Source organism: Anopheles ziemanni, chromosome 3 (assembly GCF_943734765.1).
Source record: "Anopheles ziemanni chromosome 3, idAnoZiCoDA_A2_x.2, whole genome shotgun sequence".
Taxonomy (NCBI): domain Eukaryota; kingdom Metazoa; phylum Arthropoda; class Insecta; order Diptera; family Culicidae; genus Anopheles; species Anopheles ziemanni.
Window position 1 is genome coordinate 4436675 of NC_080706.1, and position 21535 is coordinate 4458209.

Sequence of the window (21535 nt, forward strand, 5' to 3'; positions counted from 1 at the left end):
AATGTTACAGTCATCTTTAATAATGTGACAATCTCCTTCAATAAAGACACAAATGTATGTAAAATCATGTTCACTGTTAAACATTTTTTATTATTGTCTGTTTCATTGCTCCGCTTTTTTAAATCGTTAAAAAAAATTTCCCCCTGGTTTGAACTTCGTTATCGGGGATCCTCAACACAAGGAACATGGCGTAAATGAAAGTTCGCAATGTAGTCCGTGTTGATACGCTGCACACTGATGGCGAACGGTTCCGTGGGATGGAAGATGAATGCCACCAAGCGGCGGGTGCCCGCCTGAGCGTTAGCCTGCTGACCGGCACCGGCAAAAATGCGAAACTTAAGCCGGCCCGAATCGCGAGCATAGAATCGAATCGGGAACTCGGCACACGCCTTCGGCCGCTCCATGGCCGATACCCATTTATCGTCGTAGCTGAAAAGCCCTAGGTCGAGGTACGGCGAGCTGGAGTAGCTCTGCGCACTGATCGGCAGTTGGGCTAGAATGCGCTTTGTTGCCTCCATCTCGCTGCCTCCGCGTGCCCCAATGATGGTCTGCTTGAACCTTGTGTGCAACAACTTACTGTAGATGTTGTTACTCGGCGAGCAGGTGAACGGTGTCCGGTTACTTTGGGTCGAGTTGCGAAAACTGTCACAAAACTGTTCGTACATTGCTAGTATAGTTAGGCATTGATTGCTGTATACCCCCAGTATCTGCTTGCGCCAGATGTGATAGACCACGAACAACGAATGTTGACTATTTGGTTCGTGTGCCTTCAGTGTTACAACGTCTTCATGGGCGTACTTGATGAACAGGTGATCATCATCAAGGAGCTGCATCTTCCACATGCGCATGTCTTTATAATCATCGAAGCGCCGATAGAATTTTCTTAGAGCTAAACGATCGAGCCCACTTTCCTCCCGCTCTTTGGCCACCTTAAAGAGAAACACCAGCATTCGATGCTTGAGACTGTTGATTGTCGGTTCCCGAAAGGCACTTGATCGCTCCGAGGCGAAGGTATTGTTGTAAAGATACTGATCATCCTGGCTACAAAATCTCCCGATGGCACGCTCCTCTATGAAGGTTCCCTCGGCTATCGAAAATATGTAAATTGTCTGATGGTGTATAGAAAGAATCGCCAACGTGTTGTTGTACAGATAAACTCCCTGATTGTGGGAGAGGATTATTTTATCCACGCGAAAGTCCTTGGAGTGTGAAATACGTCCAAAATGCAGATCGATTATGTACAGCGTGTAGTCCTCGAGTGGGCATCCGGCAGTCGGTTTAATAACTTCGTTGTTAGTGTACAGCTCGTAGAAATTTGGCCTATTTTCCTCCGGTATAAAGGATGCTGCTCCCACGATAACATACCGACCGTCGTTGGTGAAAAGACTGCATTCACGATTCAAATGCTTTTCGTGATTCTCCAAATTGACCACGTGCTTTAGTTTGAACAACTTATCAAAGATGTTTGCCCGTATGCCATTTACGTTCAAACATTCAACCAGCATTTTTGATTCGCCGCAGGTACTCAACAGTTCGCCGGCCGCCGAACATCCCTGGTATTCGTAGATTTCCAGCGCGGCCTGATCGGACGAAAAAGCAATGAGATACTTTCCATCCGGGCTAAATTTGCGCAGGTAACAGGGTGGCCGCTCCACTTTGACGATGGTTAGGTTCGGGTAGATGTTTTGATACAGCTCTCGGACGGCATGCTGAGATGTGCGATGTCGAAAGCCTGCCTCACGATTCCGCAGTCGATGAACAATGTTTTGGGAGCGCAATCGGCGAAATTTGATTCGATCGTTGCAGAACACGTATTCACCGGATGATGCAGGCTCCATCTTTAACTGTTTTTATGCTTTCTACTGTGCTTTTGGTTCAGGAATCGCATCTAATGTATGCCCAATTTGAAGAATGTTTGCTACCAGGAAAACGACAACACGCTTCGATGCGAAGCATATTCTTTACTCCCCTTGTTCACTTCTGTGTATAACAGGCATTATAGACAGCTATTAGACAGACCACTCTATACATTAAAGAATTTTTAGTTCCACGCACTTTATTTCTGAAAGTTCTGAAAATTGTTGTATTTTTATCTGCTTCGATCTGCAAGCCTAGCAGCACAAGAGACTGTTGTTTGTTAACAAACAAAACAAACGTCCAACTTTGACAGCCGGTAAAACCCGGGGGTTCATCAATGGTGAAGTAAAAACAATCAGTTTTAAAAATCTTACTCAGTTCTCTTAATTATGTGCCAGTGCAATTCGCAGATAGCTTACATATTATTTATAATTTTGTCTCAGTGCACGTTTTCCAAACGTAATTAAAAAAATATTAATCGACGATAGCAGTCTCGATGTTTGTAAACATTGGGAACGCGCAAATTCGTACAGTGCTTAATTTAGTTGTCATTGGGTTCTTGTTTTGGTCATTGAAGAACTTTTGCGACTGTGTTTTCTTTGTATAGTTTGCCTATGTTGTGTATTTCCCATCTATAGTGTTTATTCGCACAAGTTTATTTCGTTTTTCTACGATCCTTTTATAATTTCACCCAAATGGAAGCTTATTTGAAGCAGTATCATGACCAAGAGATTACCGATCTACTCAACAACCCCGACGATCTCTTGCACGTGTCCATCCATGTAAAGTAAGTTGGTAAAAGAAGGCTTCCGTTGAAAAATGGATTGTAATAATGCCTGTCGTTCTGTCTAGCCTGGCCCATCTTAATCGCAAGCAGTCGGAGTTATACCGAAGGATCATCCAGAACACCGACGTAGAGGTAACGCGATGGAACGAGTGTTTGCTGCGTGCCCAAAAATCCCTCATCGAGGGCAACCTGTTCCTCGAGCCAGGTTTTCAGATCAAACAAAACTGTCACGTCCGGTTCGTCAATATGCCATTGACGCCTTCAGAACTGCGTCGAGCTGCCTATCCAAGCAACGACAACGTTGGTCAATTCTTGCAGGTGAAAGGCAGTGTAATACGCATGACATCAAGCCGTTTTCTTGAATATAAACGCGAATATTCCTGCACGCGTTGCAAACGGACGGTGCTTCACGAGGCGGAGTATAGCAAGTCCTATGTGTTTGACCCGCCTGGACCTTGTCCGAGTGCTCGCGAAACTGGATGCCGGGGACAGCTACAGCCTGTGTCGGTACAGCCACTGCCGGAACATTGCCGGGACTACCAAGAAATACGCATCCAGGAGATCATGAGTGAGCGAAATGTACCTGCTTCGTTAGTCGTGACACTTGAAGACGATCTAGTGGACATTTGCCAACCAGGAGATTGTGTAACGGTTTGTGGGCGCATCGAGCATCGTTGGAAACCGCCCTCGGTAGGTCGGCGGACGGAGATTACGATTACGATGCGAGCAAACAGCGTTACGAAGGAGGAAAGCAAGGCAAGCTGGGCCAAGGATCTTCCCGAGCACCTGCTGTGCGTGCAAGCCGAGTGGCAAGAGGTGTTGCGAGAAATCGGTGAACTGGCTGCCAGGGATTTACTAGTTCAATCGATTGCGCCTGCAATTCGTGGCATGTACCCGGTGAAGTTAGCCATCGCGCTTGCACTAGCTTCGTGCTCGGAACGTCCAGGAGACGCAGAACAGCAAACCGTCCGCGGTCACTCTCATCTACTCCTCGTCGGGGATCCTGGGCTGGCAAAGTCGCAACTTTTGAAATTTGCATCGGAGATTGCGAGCCGAGCCGTTTACACCACTGGAATGGGCTGTTCTTCGGCAGGACTTACAGCTGCCGCAGTCAAAGATGAAGGAGAATGGCAGTTGGAGGCCGGTGCGTTAGTCTTAGCCGATGGTGGCATCTGCTGCATCGATGAATTCAACCTAATGCGTGAAACGGACAAAGCTTCCATCCACGAGGCGATGGAACAGCAGACAATAAGCGTAGCAAAGGCAGGAATGGTGTGCAAACTAAGCACACGATGCGTTGTGCTTGCCGCCACAAACCCCAAGAATCTCTACACGATGTCCGACGGAGAGGGCACTTCGGCGGCGAACATTGGAATCGGAGGTCCATTATTGTCGAGGTTTGATATTGTGCTTATTTTGAAAGACATTCGTGCTGCCGATTGGGATGCAGATATTGCTAGCCATCTGCTTTCGCTAGCATTGCGCGATGAGGAAAAGCAAACATTCGGGGAAGATCTCCCCGGATGGAACGGGATGGAGCAGTTCGCTACCTGGGAGCTGGAAAAATTGCAACTACACTTCGCCGCCATTAAGGACATACATCCGCGCGTATCTACCGAGGCAAACTTAATCCTTGGCGCTTACTATAAGGCTTGCCGTTCCGATCCATTTCGGGATCCCGCTCGCACTACCGTCCGTCTGCTAGACAGTTTGTTCCGGCTTTCGCAAGCGCACGCCCGACTGCTCTTCCGCTCAGAGGTAACACCGGTCGATGCCATTACCGTGATTCAACTGATGGAAGCGAGCTGGGGCTTCGGAAAGATAGGTATCACACAATACGATCTCATCAAAGCAGAACTTCCACTCGGACCGGATCAAACCATAATCGACCGATTGATGGACATTCTAAATCTGCACAATTTAGTGCAAGAATCGGTCACGGTGCGACCAATCGATGCAAACATACTTCGGCGGTATCACCGTGAAATGGTAGCGAAGAAGAAAATTCAACAGGCAGATAAGAATGAGCGTAAAGATGCAGAAGCCCTTTCAGGAAATCAAGGTTTATCTCAGCCAACGGTGACTCTTTGCTCCCCACGCGAATCAAGACCAGGTGTTACACAAAACGATGTAGTTTCAATAGAAGACCCGGTTCCTGCACCCTCAAAATACTCATTCCGACCAAAGGCCAATTTAAAAAAGTTGAGAAAAGCACCGCTTGTAGAATCGTCGTGCACGGACCGTGTTGAGCTGGAGGAGGGAGCAAGGATTCCAAAGAAGCGCAAAAGGCAAGCAGCGAACGAAGTTGAAGAGGATTATTCATTGAAAGCCCCTCTAGATGAAACGGCTCTAGGGAACTTGCTTGGCTCATTAAGGCGAGACTTTGATGCTGGAGACAATTTTGACGACGAGGATCGTGGAAACGGAACCAGCTCATCGGGAGTCAAACTTAATCTGGGTCAATCCGAACCGAATGATACATTAGTAGCGTCTGGTAAATCAAGCCACAGCCAAGACAAGGATATCTCTTTTAGTATGCTTTTAGATACGAGTAGAATATTCGACGACGAGGGCGATGAAGATTTTGAGAATGAGCTTAATGGCACGAACCGACAGCCGTCACAAATACCGGCAGCTTTGGGACCAGCTTATTCTTTGCTAACGAAACCGATCGCGATCGATGTATTAAATGCTAGGAACGGACGGGAAATAGAAACGCAAGATCATCAGAACCATTTACCCGACACAATACCGAATACAATTCCAAACACTGTGGATTCGAATGATGACGACAAACACAGTCCTGAACGTTCTATCTACAAAATCCAGCGGCCAAGTCAAAAGAAAATAACTATGTTGTCCTCGGTGCAACAACACGCGGCACGAAACTGTGCGCTCGACGATGACGATGATCTTTTGAATTTCGAAATTGAGCCATCTGGAGATTGTCCGTTGTTGAACAGTACGGAACCAAATAGTTCTACACCTTATGAGCCGGGAATTCGCACGCAGGCACGGGAAAAGCTGCTACGATTCGAGTTTCAACCGAGACGAAACGAAGGGCAAAGTGTCCAAGATGAAGACGATAGTGCGTACGACTCCATGCTGCGCAACGGTGTTGGTCAAATAGCTGACAAGCAACGTGCCGGTAAACAAACTGGTTCCCAGTACAGTGGGTTACTGAATGGAGATGAACCGGATGATTCAGAAATAGATTTTCATCTTTCCGACATTGATTAGTGATCGGCATTAAACAATAAGTAAATTGTTGAAATAGTTGAACTGCAACAATGACCAGGCTGTGATATCATATTACTTCATTTTGTTCCGTTTCAGATTAAACCAATTCTCACCACCTCATGCGCTTCTCTTACGAATGTGTATTGATATCTTCTTTTAGTGTTTTTTGTTGTTGTTTTTCTACGGTCAATAAAATATATACGATGTACATATCTATTAGTTGGATTTAACTTACTTTCACACACCCCAGGCCATTATCAGTTTCGTTTACCTTTTGTTGTATTTATTTCCTCGCTTCTTCACTTGCCGTAAAGCTCTCTGTTGAGGAATTTTGCAATTATATTTAATATTTTAAACTATGAAAACAGAAGGGCCATTTACTCGCTTCCTTATGGGTATACATTTTCTAGCTTTGTTAAAGAAAATTATCGGTAACTTTTGCAGGTGGTATTATCATAAACGAACAAACAAATAGTTATTTTTTCTATTTCTTCAAGGTTCTCTGTAGTGCACCAAATATGGAAGCACTGATGAAATAAGAAGTTGAAGCACGGATTTAGGAATAGCTTAGTTGAAACTGTAGTTCCCTACATGCAGCAGCACGGTAAATAAAACGGCAAACGGTAGTTTAACTTGGTAAAAAAAGAAACACGTAATATTTAGGAACAAACTAAAAGTTTACTCGTACAGATTAGTTCTGAAACCCATGTGTTCTTCGCGAACAAGTAAAAGGTCAAAAGATTTTGTTTTTCCAATATTTAAATCATTTATCCATGTTGCATCCCGTACCGATCATTTTGAGGTGGTTTACTTTTCCCTTTCCCCTACCTTATCTACAAACTCTCAAACGCCCGTATTCGTTTTCCATTCATCAGTCGATTAGACTTCCCAGCCTTTTGCATGGGCCACATGCATGCAATATGTAAGATTTATCCAAATTAAGCAGTCTTCACACAAACAAGCAAGTGAATCTGATCGTATCTGTGATCGTTGGCGCAAGCAAGCAATAGAATAAATCTCCACTTTGAAAATAATACAAATCAACATCTGATCGTTTGGCTTTGTGTAAGAAGATCAGCATGCTGCGCATTTCAATTCCGTTCGATTCCCTGCAGGGAATTTGAAACATTATTTGAAACTTTGAGGCATAGTGTGCTTAAAAATACGGAACGTACTCAAACAATCGCGACCACGTATCGCAACAAGGTTTATTTGTTCATTAATTAGAAAGCACTTGCGGCTTTCAGTAAGTATGTGTCCAAATTATGGTTTTGGGTTTAATGCGATCATTCCAGTTTCTAGTTGTGCTACTTTCATACTCATCATACTTGAAAGGAAATGTCGACCGGAAGGGTAGCAACAAGTTTAAAATTAAAAATAACAATCTTCCTTTCGCTGTTCTTTGAACACAAATTACTAAAAAAAATCCCACGACATTCCACAAAATAAAATTTAAAGTTACCAGTCACCGAGCCACTCGACAGCCATTCTTAACCCCTTTATGCACTTTTTTTCATACAAAGTCGCAGATGCTTTAGCGGATTTATGCGTACATTTTGTTGTTAGTTTAAAACATGCTGATAATAGTTTTGCATATTGCGCAAAACTGTCTTTTATGTTATCTTTTCTTATCAGCTCCGCCCGTACCAATTACTACACCACGTGATCAGCTGGTTATCAATGGGAAGATCATCATGTTGCCAGCGATCTTCTTAATAGTTTTTTTTTAATTTGCTTGCTGACGCTTAAATTCTACTTTTCTATTTATTAATATTACGTTCCATCCTATTGCTGTTGTTTTCTGGATTGAATACTCGAAGGCAATTGCAAGGACAAGGGTGTAATTTTTGTAAGATTGTGAACCACCACTGAACACTCCTTGTCATATGCGCTCTAGTGCATCCTCTTCTCGAAAGGGCTCAGAAGATGAATGGGGTGATTGAAATGGCGTTGTGATCGGGTGTGCAAATTGTGATCGGCAAAAATGTACTTGTGTACGTTTGTCTGTGTGTATTTCGGTGCTTTGAAAATTGAATGAAACATCAATCAGAACGGAAAACTCCTCACTACTCGCCGAATTGAATTGAGCGACCGGTTTACACCGATTGTAGGAAGAGGGCAAAATTCACTACTACTCCTCCCAACTTACTTACAGCGGTTAGTTTTTGTTTCTATCTTTCTCTCTATCTCTCTCATGCTATGAATCATAAACTGGGTCAATCCTTTGATAATCCCTAGGCCACGATCGTTGTGGCGGCACTAGACCAGCATTACCAGTTGGTGCTGGTCGACAGCATGAATTTCACCGTTCACGAAATTGTGCAGCTATTCTTTTCGCTCGTGTTTCCATTGTCTTTTTCGATCTGTGAGAGAAGTAGTGAGAAAATATCCGCCACGGACTGTAACAGGGAAAAGTATAGAAAAGAAATCGTGGATTAGCTTGCCGCTGAGATTTGAGATCAAACTGTTTTACAAAGCATACTTCATTCTGCTTGGCTGATGTTTCCAGAAAATGTGCTTTCCATGAATCGGCTAGTTTTTTGCCTTCCTCCGTCGGTACGGCACGTTCCTGGTGCAGATCCGTTTTATTGCCAACTAGAACGACCGGTACACTAGTGCGAAGAAAAAGGATATGGAACACATGTTGAAGGTGACGGTTCTATGAGGATTTTTTTTGCGTGTACATACTATGCTTTTCCCATCATGTCAAGCAGTTTCTCATAGAGGATCTTTATCACCTCGAACGAGCGCTGGCTGGTGATGGAGTAAACTAGGACATATCCATGGAAATCCATGCTATACTGGGCGGGAAAAATGCTGTACTCATCTTGCCCGGCCGTGTCCACTAATCGGATCTCGTAGTCCATCGAGTGAATACGGGTCTTTTTAGTGAATGCTAAAAAAAAATAAATTTTAGAACCACAAATTTGAGCAATGCTAACAACGATCATCATGATTAAACTTACTGTTTTCGATGGTTGGATCATATGAATCAACAAATTGGCCCTCGACAAACTGTATGCTTAGCGAAGATTTTCCTACAAAAAAACGAGAAAAGATTAACAATTTCGACAATCAGGTAATCGAATAAAGTGTATTGCAAAAGTCGGATCCATCACGCCCAACGGATGACTCATCGCCGTAAGGATGCCGAATGTAGGTAACTAGACCAAATACTATTTTCATTGATAAACTAAACACGGCCTTGATGACGCACTAGTTTTCATTATGCTGGCGACACTTAATCGGCATCGAGAGAGCAAACAGTCCATATTACATTGCATAGTCACGGGGGATAGTATTGCAGATGCACGGTGTTCGAGATCGTAATGCTCTACAGGGCCAGATAGTTGAACGTAATTGATTTTTCTGATTGTTTTGTTCGTGGATATAGGATCATAGATAGCAGAACTGGTGAAGTTATTTTCGAATATTAAAATACTACACATTATCATTTCCCTTAAGCTATATGGTCCGTAGTAAATCAAGAAAACACTTACCAACCGAACGATACCCCATCATCGCCACATTTCGCTGCTTGTACGTCATTTTTGAGTTTGTGCAATGGTCGATAGTTTCTAATTTGTTTTGCGTAGATTTTAGCTCCAACACCCACACGTTGTATCCAAAGATCGATTGAGTGTGATCTTGGCAGGGTCCACCACAGCTCACTTTTTCACTTTATTCGCTGCTAATCAGTTGTCCGTCGATTAGAGTTGCTGAACGTACACTCAGTCAAAACATTCAACGCAATTACCTGCAACAGGAAGGCATTCACACCGATGATAATCAGATACAAAACGAACGCAATCCCCAAACACAGCAAGCGCCACCCCAATCACTCGGTCAACGCGTTTTGCGTCCGCGAGTCCTTGGACGATCTGCGAAACTGCGGGCACCTTATCAGGTAACGGAAGAACTATTTCACAGATTTACCGATATGGCGAAAGACTACACCGATAAAACGATGGGATATACTGGATAGAGCAATAGGAATCCGTAATTTGCTGAGATAGGAAAGTACTTTGCGTGTTGTTCTTTTTGCGTTCCAAATGAAAAGATGGCAGTTCTTACAGCTGCCCGAGGTGCCTGAAGTGGAGGTGTGTACATGTCAAACACTGGCAGGTGGGCAAGGTTATCGAAGCGAAGCAATTCCTTCGGAAGCGCTCCGCTTCATTCTAGCAACCTTGCATGACGTGACGTCACATCGAGTGGTTCGATTTCGCACACCAATGATCCAGTAACTTCCGAGCGCCAGAACAGCATAGATCCGCTTCTGCAGCAATAGACCGAAAAGATGTTTGCCCGTGCCGTGAAAGTCGCTGCTAGCCAGGGAGCCAAGAACTTCTCCACCTCGAGCCAGGTTAGTTGTGGATTTATTCAAACATCTTGCCCAACAGAAGTAAAGAAAACTTTAGGAATACTGAAAAGGTGACCTTCGGGCTCTTCACATAATCACGACCTTCTCAAGGTAGCGAAAAGTGTGTGCATCATGTGAGTGTGCGCGAATAGTTCCTATTGGGACGAACATTCGCCTGTGTTTTAACGCAAAGGATAGCAAAAGTTTACGTAATGATGTGCGTTTATTTGGATCGAATTTTACTCGGAACTATTCATTTTTCCGACTTTCAAAATCACGAACTGATAAGAGATAAGAGTGTTTCAAGGTGAATAAGCTTTTTTGAACATTTTTTTTTCTGCCTTTCAGAACAATGTCAAGGTGGCCGTATGTGGTGCTTCCGGAGGTATCGGTCAACCGTTATCGTTGCTGTTGAAGAACAGCCCGCTTGTAACGGAACTGTCGCTGTACGATATCGTGCACACTCCCGGAGTGGCCGCCGATCTGTCGCACATCGAAACACAATCGAAGGTGACTGGTTACAATGGGCCGGAAAACTTGGAGAAGGCTCTGAAGGGTGCTGACATCGTCATCATTCCCGCTGGAGTTCCCCGTAAGCCTGGCATGACCCGTGATGATCTGTTCAACACGAACGCTTCGATCGTTCGCGACTTGGCGGCTGGCTGTGCCAAGGCATGCCCGAAGGCGCTCATCGGTATCATCTCGAATCCGGTCAACTCTACCGTTCCGATTGCCTGCGACACCCTGCAGAAGGCCGGAGTGCTGGACCCGCGCCGTGTGTTTGGCGTGTCGACGCTCGACATCGTACGCGCCAACACGTTTATCGGTGAGGCGGCTGGAGTTGATCCCCAGAAGATGGCCGTTCCCGTCATCGGTGGACATTCGGGTGTCACTATTATCCCGGTGCTGTCTCAGACGAAGCCAGCGGTGAACTTCCCTCAGGACAAGATCACCGCACTAACCGAGCGCATCCAGGAAGCCGGTACGGAGGTCGTGAAGGCGAAGGCTGGTGCTGGATCGGCCACGCTCTCCATGGCATACGCCGGTGCTCGTTTCGCACTGGCTCTGGCCCGCGCAATGAATGGCGAACAAAATGTTATTGAGTGCGCCTACGTTCGATCGGATGTTACCGAGGCCAAGTACTTCGCAACGCCGCTGTTGCTGGGAAAGAACGGTCTGGAGAAGAACCTGGGTCTACCTAAACTGAACGCTTTCGAGCAGGAACTGCTAAAGAAGGCCATCCCGGAGTTGAAGAAGAACATCCAGAAGGGAGAAGATTTCGTAAAGAAGAACTAAAAAGCCACTGGTACCTGCCGGGTTTTGCCCTACAACGTCTATCGATTCGGTTCTTGTAAAAAGCATTTTCCAAGTCGATCAATCATGAGAACCAAAGTTTTCGGTATCCTCCGACACACAATGGTAGCATAATGGAAAGTGAACAGCAGCAAATACTCCCTTATTAGGATACGTGGACACATCTGCTATGAATCAGTCTTATAAAGATCCGCCATAGTCCTTAAACAAGAATGAGCCGAATTCAAAAGGGAATAAAGTGTAATTTATTTGGTACAAAGTAGCTCACTAAACTACGCGTTTGAGTATTTATTTAATCTAAGATATCACTCAAAAATTTTTTAGCTTTTAATATTTCTATTTCTAATGATAGCATTACAATACATACAGTGAAATAGTAAACAAATATTTACTATTGAGGTCAAGTTCAAATATTCTCCCTGCCGTCATAGGTCAACTGTACAAACAATATGTTTATTATGACCATTCGTTGCATTACAAGGTCAAAAAACATATGTTAACCCTCACGGCGGTAGAAAAGTGTGCAATGTGTTTCTTCGTTGCTAAACTTTACAGAACTAAAAGTTATGTGTAAGCCAGTTGTAAAATTGTTTGAAAAACAGGGATTACAAATTCAAACTTCACGTCTATCTCTCTCTCTCTCTCTCTTGATTATTGTGGAACTATTTTGAAATCGATATTCTATAAACCAAGGTAAAGACATGTATTAATTAACTACAAAATAAACGTATCTCAGTGAAACAAATTAAACCAAAAACTGTTATTCTTATTAGAAGCAGTGGCACAACCCATTCAGTGTAATACTACCACTAATCTTCTTAGTTCATTGATTTCATAGCGTCAAATTTCGGGATTCCATTAAAATTGCATGTTTGGTGTCAAAATTCTCTATATTCCTCAACCTAACTCAGTGTTATACATGCTTTGGCACAGACCCAAACGGAACCCTCTTTGACGTCTGTGGCGAGTCTCGGAAAAAATCGCTTGCTGCAGAGCAAATCTTCGTTCTCGCGTACCGTGCATTAGTATCATCAATAGTTCGTTGCTGTCCGCAGATTATGGCCACTAACAACTATTTTGGGTTTCCCCACGGAGCGACGCAGTACGGGTAAGTGCAGCCTGGCAAAAAACAGCATTAAAAAACTACAACTTTTCTGTCACTACAACGGGAGTGTGGACGGTCTGCGGGGGGCATTGAAATGGTAGTACAATCGGGCAGCCGGCGTTGTCTATTTCTGAGAAGTGTGTGCATGAGGAAAAGCGTATGGTGAAATTCTTCCGTCGTCTGTAGGTTTCTTTCTTTCAAATCTTAGTTGCATGCAAAGAGTTCTGACCATGGTTGCTGTGATGATAAATGTGTCAGCAGGTGCAAAGAATTTGCTTCACTAGCCATGCAAAATTTTCCAAATGGAAACAACGATAGAAAAAAGGGTCTCCTCGTCGAACGCCATGTCTGGTCGGTGAGATGGGATGGAAATAGTCTATCGAGGCAGAACCTTCCAAAGAGAAGTATGCGATTGAAAAAAAAGCTGAACGTTCATGTTCTATGGTACTGTGAGTGTGTCAAATGAAGTTTTTAAGCGTTGCATAATTAAGCAACGAACGAGCAAATAACCCGCGGCAGATATCGTTCATCGGTTTCCAGAAATGTCGTTCGCACATTCGTCTAGCGCATTTCCTTGCGGCAAAGGAAATCATCATACAAATTAGTATCAACTAATCGCTACCGTTTTCCAGACAGCGAAAGGTAAATGATTAGTTTTAAGAAAAAAAGACCCAAGAAAGTCGGTGGTATCAGTTAATAACCGGAAAAACTGATGAAAGAGCGTGACAGAGAAAATTACCAATTTGGGAAGAGAGAATAATCAAGTGTGCTATGTGCGGTCGGAAAATCGATGGTTGCCGGGAAATCATCCAAGTGGCCTCATGGGACAAGTATTGGATGTTCCGCAAGTGAACTTGTTAAAAGTTAACATGATTTTTGTGGTGCCTGCAAGAAGAAATGTTTTCGCCCGCACCAAAATGTAAACCGCATTTGGTGAAATTGCTCGATCCGAAAGAAATTGGTTCTTGTTTCCAACTGGAATCTTCTTCCCAATCTCGCTTCTATCGTGAAACACCCGGCATCAAGCTGCTCGCTCTCTTTGAAAATGTTTGAAGTTTCATTTGAATCCGCTGGTAGTGCAAAAGTTTCTTCGCTCACTGTTATATTGTTCACACTCTTTGAATTGTTCTCTCAACGAGGACAACCAATTGATTTTAGTGCTTTGGCCTGTGTTTACTCATGATATGACACACTCACACACAGCACATTTCCTCAACTTTTGCCTTGCTTCTTGGGGTGAATATTTGCCACAGGACAACCGCTACCGGAACAGCCTATTCGACGACACAAACGGGATACGCAGTAGCACCGGCACCGGCACCAGCTGCCGCTTCGTACGGGACGGCTCGTCCGGCAGGCTACGATCAGCCCTATCAAACCGCTTCCGCTCCGGGAACGTACGCAAGTAAGTGATGTTATTTTTTCCATCGACCCCAGTAGGCTGATGACTTTATCCGATTTCTTTTCCTTTTTCCCGTAGCTACGGCAACAGCAGCAACCTACGACTACGGTTACGGGCGCACGACGCAGACGTACGATACATCGAAAACGTACTACCAGCAGGCACCGGGAGCAACGGCCGCTTATACTGCCCCGACCGCGTACGACGCCAGTGGCAGTGCACCAAAAGTGATTCCTACGTTCCAGACGCCGCATTCTGCCGCTTTCCCGAACGAAGCAATACGCACCACACTACAACCGGCCAAACCGGCCACACAGTATCAACCCGCTCAGCAACAGCAACCACAGCAGCACGCGGCTCCCGCACAAACGCAGTCGTACGTGCCGGCGCTATCAACGGGCTACTCGCAGACCGTCACCACTGTGCACTCGACCCCCAAGTCGGCAGCCATTGCCGGGCCGGTAGCTCCAAATAACTCGAACACCTACTCAAACTACGACGCAGCCTTGTACAGTGCGGCAACCATGTACGTTGCCCAGCAGCAGCAACAACCGCACAACAACAAAGCTCCCTCGAATGTGCCCGGTCAGCAGGCGGTATTGGCGGGTGCACCGGTGCCCGGCGGTGCCGTCATGACGGGTGGTGGTGCGGGTCCTGGAGTAGCTGCCGGCGGTGCGTCTTGGCAAGGATATAAAAACTCCAAGATGATGTCTGGAGGCCACGGAGCATTCCACTCGAAGGCACGCAAAGCGGCGCCAAAGCCAATGTTCATACATTACTGTGATGTATGCAAGATCAGCTGTGCCGGCCCGCAAACCTACCGCGAGCATCTCGAGGGACAAAAACATAAAAAGCGGGAACTGCTCATGAAGCAGGCAGCGGAACCGGGTGGCACGGCGCCGGCTCGTCCCCCGAACAGCCTCCACTGTGAGCTATGCGGTGTGACGTGCACTGGAAACGATGCCTACGCCGCCCATGTCCGCGGTGCCAAACACCAGAAGGTGGTGAAGCTGCACACCAAACTGGGCAAACCGATCCCGGCCTGTGATCCAACGCCGAATGCCGATGAGAAGAAGGAAGGCGGTGCCGTAGGAGGCGAGCAAGCGGGTGAAGGATCTGCCGTAGGTGGTGGTGGCGGTGGTGTAGGTAGTGCAGGGGGAGGTGAATCGCTGGAGGAATCCGTTCGCCCCGTTGGTAGTGAGTTCATTGAAGAAATCAAAGACGAGGAAGGAAAGCTGGTAAGCTTCAGCTGCAAGCTATGCGAGTGTAAATTCAACGATCCAAACGCGAAGGAAATGCACATGAAAGGTCGTCGTCATCGTTTGCAGTATAAGAAGAAGGTTCAACCGGACCTGGTGGTCGACATCAAGCCTACGGTGAAGCAGAAGAAAATTGCCGAAGCTCGAGCTCACCGTCAGGCGATGCAGGAGGAGTTTTGGAACCGGCGTCGCATGGCGGATGCCGAGATGGAGGACGATCACGGTATGCGTACGTTCGGGCGACATCCGTTCTTCGGGATGCTGCCGGGTCGGCGCCCGGAGTCGTCGGACGATCGACATGTAGTCGCACGTCATGCCGAAATCTACCCCAAGGAGGAGGAACTGCAAACCATCCAGCGCATTGTGTCGCACACGGAACGTGCCCTGAAACTGGTTTCTGATGTAATGACTAGCGGTGGTGGTAGTTCAATGGTCGCAGAACCTGCCGTTTTAGCAGCTGGTGTTGCTGACGGCGGTGGTACGTCGTCCGAAGGGGTTAAGAAACAAGAGGCAGGAAACGAGCAGTCGAAGGAGCAATCGATTCAATCGCAGCAACCATCAACAACACCCTCCGGTGCAGCCGGTGGAAAGTCCGGCCAGGCCAATCAGATGATTTCCTTTCACAAAGAAGCTGAAGGACCGACGTACCGTTTGCTCAAGGGTGTTATGCGCGTTGGTCTACTGGCTAAAGGTATGTAAACATTTTGTTAATCCAACGCGGTGCTCAATTAATCCATATTCTATCATGTTGTAGGCCTTCTTCTCCACGGAGATGATGTCGTGCAGCTGGTAATGCTGTGTGAAGAAAAACCGACAACGTCGTTGCTGAAGCGCGTAGCTACTGAACTACCGATTCAGCTGAAGAAAATTGCCGAAGATCACCGTTACACTGTGACAATGGCTCCGGTCGAGGGTGCCGTGCTGGTTACCGACGGCACGATGACGGTAAAGATATCACTCACTTCTCCATTGCTGCGCGAAGGTAAGTCCGCATTTCCAGTTTTTTTTGTTTACCAAAAATCGAAGAATCGCCTTTGGGGCCAAGAGAATGCCTTCATTCCTTACCACGTGTATGTATCCTGCTCTTCCTTATCCTGTCTCCTCTACCTCTTACTCTGGACCTTGGCTGACCACCAACACTAAACCATCACCGATTGTCCCTTCTCATATCAAAGCATAACTGTAACTTTCAATTAAGTAATACGATATTTACTGATTTTCAAGATCTCCAGTAACTCATTGAATTATATGCAGAGGATTACTCTAGCCGTGTACTATCTCACAAGCACTCCTCATTTTCCGAAAAATGATTACGTGTTTATACGATAAAATATATCAATAATTCTGCACATACTTTTGAAAAGTCGATAATATTTACATAGTTTCATAATTTCATTTCCACTTCTGAAAGCACATATTATTCAATTTCTGTCCTAATTGCATGGCATTCGTATGCAAAAATATGCATGGCCAATGTAAAACCAAGTTCAACACTCATTGAATAATTTTCATATGAGACTGTTTCGTTACTATTGGAAAATATAATTTACTTTGTTCCTCTTCGACTAGTCAAGTTAACTTATATCCACTCTATCTGTATCCAGCTATCCTACAAAGAAAAATAAAATTTTCATCTGGGAGGCTCATCTATCAAAAAGTCTCATAACACGCCCTGTCCTTATATCTCAATGCTTCTCACTTTGCGGAGAAGTATGCTATTTTATAGTCTATCTGTTTATCATTCGATGCTCGATAGCAATGAAATTACGTTAGTAGAGTTACATTATTATCGAGCATTAATAGACCTTATCAGGATAGGTTATAGAAAAACCAAACTCCCTTCCTTTCCTCCCGTCCCATTCTGTTTTCTTCTCCAAGGACTGGTATTGGAAAATGGTTGGTGGTTGGTAATGTACAGCACACTTGCATACTTTTTGTGGCGATTGAATCATCCTCATGGGCTGGGCGGAGAAGAGAAAGGTGAACAAAAAACAAACAATTCACGTGTCCGGGCGCAATGTGAATGTTACGAAAAACGAGTTACAACTCGTTTTTATACAACTCCTTTCGATTTGATTTGTCGTGGCTCACCTATTACACGGATGCTTTTCGGATTAGCTAGGCAAATTATGTCTTTCGTGACCAAACAACCTACCCCGTGGTTTCATCAGGTATTGAGTTTCGCTTGCGCAGATTCGAAACTTTTCAGATTTGGTTATGTAAAAAACAAGTTGTTGAGCATCGTCTATCATCAAGACAGTTAGAGGAAAAGGAATCAGGAGGCTCATATGTCTCAATATATATTTGTATGACCCAAGGGGCTGATCTACGAATGCTGATTTAAAAAATGTTGCCTACAAGAGGTCTTAGGCTTGTTTTAATCGAAACGATTGCATGAACAGGCACGACATGCTGCAAGGCTGACCTTACGTCGAGTCGAAGCAAACGGACAAAAGCATGTAACTCTATCCCAAGCGAGTGTCGTGTTGGTTCATCGTCGTCCGGAAGCTTCCCATAATCCTTTACATTGTAACTTGATTTTAACCAAACGATTTGAAGGGGGAAATTAACACCAAAATAAAGAAAAGCTGAAGAAGAGTAACAAACAACACCACATTACTAAACAGGATTTTTGACCATTCCCTACAGTCTGATGAACCTTACTGAGCGGAAAAAGTGAGAAATAGAGATAAAGTTTACTTGCTACTCTACTTTGTGCTCCTTTCTGTATGTTGCGCAAGTACAGCAGCCTGACTTTATTCTTATCTTGAATAAATTCCTCTCGGAAAAAAAATCTCCGCGTATCATATTGTTGTGATGAAGTAGAGTGTGTGCAATTTTGTTCCTGAAATGAAACGAGTGTAAAGAGAGATATATCGAGTACTAATCCACTTCATTATAATACTTTTCCCACCGAAACAACTCTTCCCGAAAAATTAGACTCTCGAGCCTATAAACAAAAAGATAAACCATGGTCAAACACCCTGTCTAAACTATATCTTTTCTCTTTTCTTCATTTTATATGTTATACCGAAACCAAAACCTCTACTACGTGCTTATTGTATTTGGTTGAACGCAATCATGAAATACAATGGAACGAAACCGATAACGATCCTAATTGCAAACGCACCCATCCACGTTTTGCATTTGGATATCGTTTTATCAACAAACAAACCAACACATTCCTCAACATGTGCTTGAACAAAAAACAAAACAAAAACCAACAAAAAACACCCGTACCTCGCGGGGATTTCGAATGGGATAAAAATAACACAAACTTATCGACCAACCCAACCAACCCGAAACAACGTCGGTCAAATGTTCCTGCCTTCGGCATGTTTACAATATTGCAAACAAATTGAACAAACAAAAATTGTTCAATGTTCGAAAAAAAATAACAAAAACGAACGAAAATGAAGTAAATGCATCCTCAGCGGAACAGGCTGTGCAATGTACCGAAGATCTGCTGCCACGCGAGCCCTGTCTGCAGGCGCTAGCCGCTCTTCGTCATGCTAAATGGTTCCAGGTTTGTGTAATTTTTTTCCAAATTCCTCTTTTCTTTTTAATATCTATTATTACATGCATATACCTACTCTATATGAATATATAAACATATATTTTTTCTATTGATTTGTTATCGTATAACGTCTCAACCGGTGTACGCGCGAATCTCCCTCCCACGTGCCCGATACTCGAACGATGGTTTTTGTTTTAGTTTGTCCCAAATTAGCGTGTGTGTGTGTAGTGTGGCCTTGTTGAAGCAATCGAACATTATTCGTAGCATTCGCGATCTAATCAGGTAGTTCGGTAAAACGTATCAACAAGCGTAGATGCCTAGCGCATTAATGCATCATTAATTGCATTCATTAATTTCACAATATTTAGAATGTCAGATTAATCAGTGGACATTACTTTTCACGTTGCCAAAACATGCCCTAAATTAATCACACATTTTTTTAATCAAGAGCAGCTATTTTGTTTTTCTCAGTAAGCGATATTTTACAAAATTAAGTCGAGCTTTTTCTGGCATTTGGAAAGAATTATCTCAAGAGTGTATTCCTGATGAAGAATGATCGTAAAACATGAAAGGCAATAATGAAAACATAGCATAAGATCCTAGCTAAAACTAAAGCACCGGTAGTCGATAGCATTGCGATTGAAAATTAGATAACATGGGAAAACAAAGGCCCACAAAGGGGACAATCAATACAAATAGAGAAGCTAAAGCCATACACATAATTATGATATGGCCTTTGCCGTTATGTTGTAATCATTATTAATTTTGTAAACACACCCGCAAATGGCATGTAAATTATTCTCCAGTATTCCGTCTAGCTAGGCCAAATCTGCATTTCTATATTTTCATTTCTCGCAAAACTTGTGATCGATGGGCGCTTTTTTAATGGTGAGGCAGAGAATAATTTGGCAGGGTTTTCTCTTCACGGCAGATTTATTATTTATTGTGATAGGAATTATTTAAACTCTGCTTGTATCGCTTTTCAAAATCGAGGCGCCATCGGAGTACAAAACGCGCGGTAACAACATAATTTCTTTGGCATTTGCAAGTGTGTAGAGATATGTAACCCCCGGTGTAGTGTTTTTGTGGTACCCGGCTACGACTGCTGCCGTTAATGCGAACGGTAAATAAAATGTAGATGCAAAAATTATCATTTTTTTTCCTCATTAGCATTGAAACGGAAAGCGATCGTAATTAGCCAGCATTTAATAATTATGTTATAGTTGTTTATTTTTGCTCGTTTTCCGACACTCTTGAATTTTGAAACCATTTTTTTTTTTGTTTTCTCCCTTGGGGTGCCCATTGGCATCCGGTCCGAGTGTCAGAATAACACAAGCGAGCAAGTTCATGGAATGATGTGTAAATTTAATTTTTTTTTCCTGCTTTTGTCCGGGATTGTTTCGTGCTGTATCTAGGCTAGAGCAACGGGACTACAATCTTGCGTGATGATTATGCGCATTATGCGTGACCTGTGCCAACGGATACCTATCTGGGGCCACATGAGCCAGTGGGTAGGTTTGCCTTTTTACCATTGTTACCTTTGGATTCGGTTTAGTTTTAACCGATATTATTTCGACCATTCCAGGCGATGGAGCTGCTGATCGAGAAGATTATCTCGTCCGCTGGAGACGCACTAACGCCGGGTGAGTGTTTGCGCCGCGTCATGGAAGCCATCTCGTCCGCTATCCTTATCAACGGTCCAGGGCTGCTGGATCCGTGCGAAAAGGAAACGGAGGATGCGCTGGCCGGTATGACCAAGCAGCAGCGCGAGGACATCACGGTTTCGGCCCAAATGTTCTTGCGCTACATTGCGTTCCGGCAAATCTACAAGGTGCTCGGTATTGATCCGTTGCCACCGCCAAAGTTTGCCGGTAACCGTAACTGGCGTTTCAACCGCAAGCGCCGACGCTCCGGAACGGAAGGCAACGAAAATGAAGGTAAACATCTGATAGTAGTTTTTTGTTACCCGAAGGCAATCATAACACTAAATCTTGGGGAATTTTTAGCCGATGGTGGTAAGATGGTTAAGAAGGAAGATTCCGCATCAAGCTCTGCTACGGGTGCAACATCAGCTGGTGCTAATAACGCCAATGCAGCAACCGCCATGGAAACGGAATCATCGAAGTAGAAGAACCAAACCAAACGAAAAAGGATTTCGCTATGGTGTAAAGGTATGTGCTAAATAATCAATCGCGATGGAGACGAGTGTGAAAGTATTCCTACCATGGGGGCTAATTGTGGTGTGATATTTATAATAACCCTTTTACGAACAGATAACAACACCGTTCAATGTTACATTCACCGTTACGATACATTTTATGAGCAAGAAGAGAGCGGAAACCCAAGGTGTATCCTAATCGAGGCGACCTCAAAATCTTAACGCTGTCCCTGTGATGATAGCCGCTTCCCATAAATTCAAGCTATGCACCTAAAACAAGCAACGGATAGTATTTGAGCATTAAAACAAGTAAAATTGTTTTGTCCTAGACGGGGTAGCAAGGAAATTAAATAAGGTCATTATATTGGGATTTACTCAGGCGAAACGAGACCGATGCGTTGAAAGATGCAAAGAAAAATTACTAGAACTATGAATAAACTTATCCAATTATTCGATGTGTTGTTAGTCAGTAGATTACAAAAAAAGGAAACACGTTTTTCACCCAACACCTCTTACTGAAACCAGGTACACGTTAG

The 21535-nt window shown here is 44.2% G+C and overlaps 5 protein-coding genes across 5 annotated transcripts; 3 read left to right on the forward strand and 2 right to left on the reverse strand.

The window, feature by feature from the left end:
* Positions 1–139: 139 nt before the first annotated feature.
* On the reverse strand, positions 140–1853 carry LOC131286924 (DET1 homolog). Its single transcript, XM_058315935.1, has one exon. The coding sequence runs from the start codon at positions 1836–1838 to the stop codon at positions 159–161; it is 1680 nt and encodes a 559-aa protein (XP_058171918.1). The 5' UTR covers positions 1839–1853; the 3' UTR covers positions 140–158.
* Positions 1854–2475: 622 nt separating this feature from the next.
* Positions 2476–5924, forward strand: LOC131287522 (DNA helicase MCM9-like). Its single transcript, XM_058316582.1, has 3 exons — positions 2476–2644; positions 2710–5030; positions 5094–5924. The coding sequence occupies exons 1-3, from the start codon at positions 2553–2555 to the stop codon at positions 5882–5884; spliced, it is 3204 nt and encodes a 1067-aa protein (XP_058172565.1). The 5' UTR covers positions 2476–2552; the 3' UTR covers positions 5885–5924.
* Positions 5925–7871: 1947 nt separating this feature from the next.
* Positions 7872–9812, reverse strand: LOC131289246 (GTP-binding protein Rheb homolog). The gene is made up of 5 exons (XM_058318460.1): positions 9385–9812; positions 8851–8922; positions 8573–8780; positions 8367–8496; positions 7872–8283 (listed from the first exon to the last, which is right to left on the reverse strand). Exons 1-5 carry the CDS (start codon positions 9431–9433, stop codon positions 8194–8196), a joined length of 549 nt encoding a protein of 182 aa, XP_058174443.1. The 5' UTR covers positions 9434–9812; the 3' UTR covers positions 7872–8193.
* Positions 9813–10136: 324 nt separating this feature from the next.
* LOC131289245 (malate dehydrogenase, mitochondrial) lies at positions 10137–11820 on the forward strand. Its single transcript, XM_058318459.1, has 2 exons — positions 10137–10247; positions 10593–11820. Exons 1-2 carry the CDS (start codon positions 10182–10184, stop codon positions 11538–11540), a joined length of 1014 nt encoding a protein of 337 aa, XP_058174442.1. The 5' UTR covers positions 10137–10181; the 3' UTR covers positions 11541–11820.
* Positions 11821–12558: 738 nt separating this feature from the next.
* LOC131289656 (zinc finger RNA-binding protein 2) lies at positions 12559–20969 on the forward strand. The gene is made up of 8 exons (XM_058318954.1): positions 12559–12666; positions 13917–14068; positions 14144–16015; positions 16079–16306; positions 18744–18850; positions 20257–20352; positions 20427–20778; positions 20848–20969. The coding sequence occupies exons 1-8, from the start codon at positions 12617–12619 to the stop codon at positions 20967–20969; spliced, it is 2979 nt and encodes a 992-aa protein (XP_058174937.1). The 5' UTR covers positions 12559–12616.
* Positions 20970–21535: the final 566 nt, after the last annotated feature.

Bases quoted from the DNA above. Each gene is read 5' to 3' on its own strand.
- LOC131286924 (XM_058315935.1), bottom strand. From the start codon at position 1,838: ATGGAGCCTGCATCATCCGGTGAATACGTGTTCTGCAACGATCGAATC.
- LOC131287522 (XM_058316582.1), top strand. From the start codon at position 2,553: ATGGAAGCTTATTTGAAGCAGTATCATGACCAAGAGATTACCGATCTA. The intron at 2,645-2,709 runs GTAAGTTGGTAA...CGTTCTGTCTAG, and splicing joins CACGTGTCCATCCATGTAAA to CCTGGCCCATCTTAATCGCA. The intron at 5,031-5,093 runs ATGCTGGAGACA...CGGGAGTCAAAC, and splicing joins CTCATTAAGGCGAGACTTTG to TTAATCTGGGTCAATCCGAA.
- LOC131289246 (XM_058318460.1), bottom strand. From the start codon at position 9,433: ATGACGTACAAGCAGCGAAATGTGGCGATGATGGGGTATCGTTCGGTT. The intron at 8,781-8,850 runs GTAAGTTTAATC...ATTTTTTTTTAG, and splicing joins TGATCCAACCATCGAAAACA to CATTCACTAAAAAGACCCGT. The intron at 8,497-8,572 runs GTATGTACACGC...TCTTCGCACTAG, and splicing joins GACATGATGGGAAAAGCATA to TGTACCGGTCGTTCTAGTTG.
- LOC131289245 (XM_058318459.1), top strand. From the start codon at position 10,182: ATGTTTGCCCGTGCCGTGAAAGTCGCTGCTAGCCAGGGAGCCAAGAAC. The intron at 10,248-10,592 runs GTTAGTTGTGGA...TCTGCCTTTCAG, and splicing joins ACTTCTCCACCTCGAGCCAG to AACAATGTCAAGGTGGCCGT.
- LOC131289656 (XM_058318954.1), top strand. From the start codon at position 12,617: ATGGCCACTAACAACTATTTTGGGTTTCCCCACGGAGCGACGCAGTAC. The intron at 14,069-14,143 runs GTAAGTGATGTT...TTTTTCCCGTAG, and splicing joins CGCTCCGGGAACGTACGCAA to CTACGGCAACAGCAGCAACC. The intron at 20,353-20,426 runs GTAGGTTTGCCT...CGACCATTCCAG, and splicing joins GGGGCCACATGAGCCAGTGG to GCGATGGAGCTGCTGATCGA.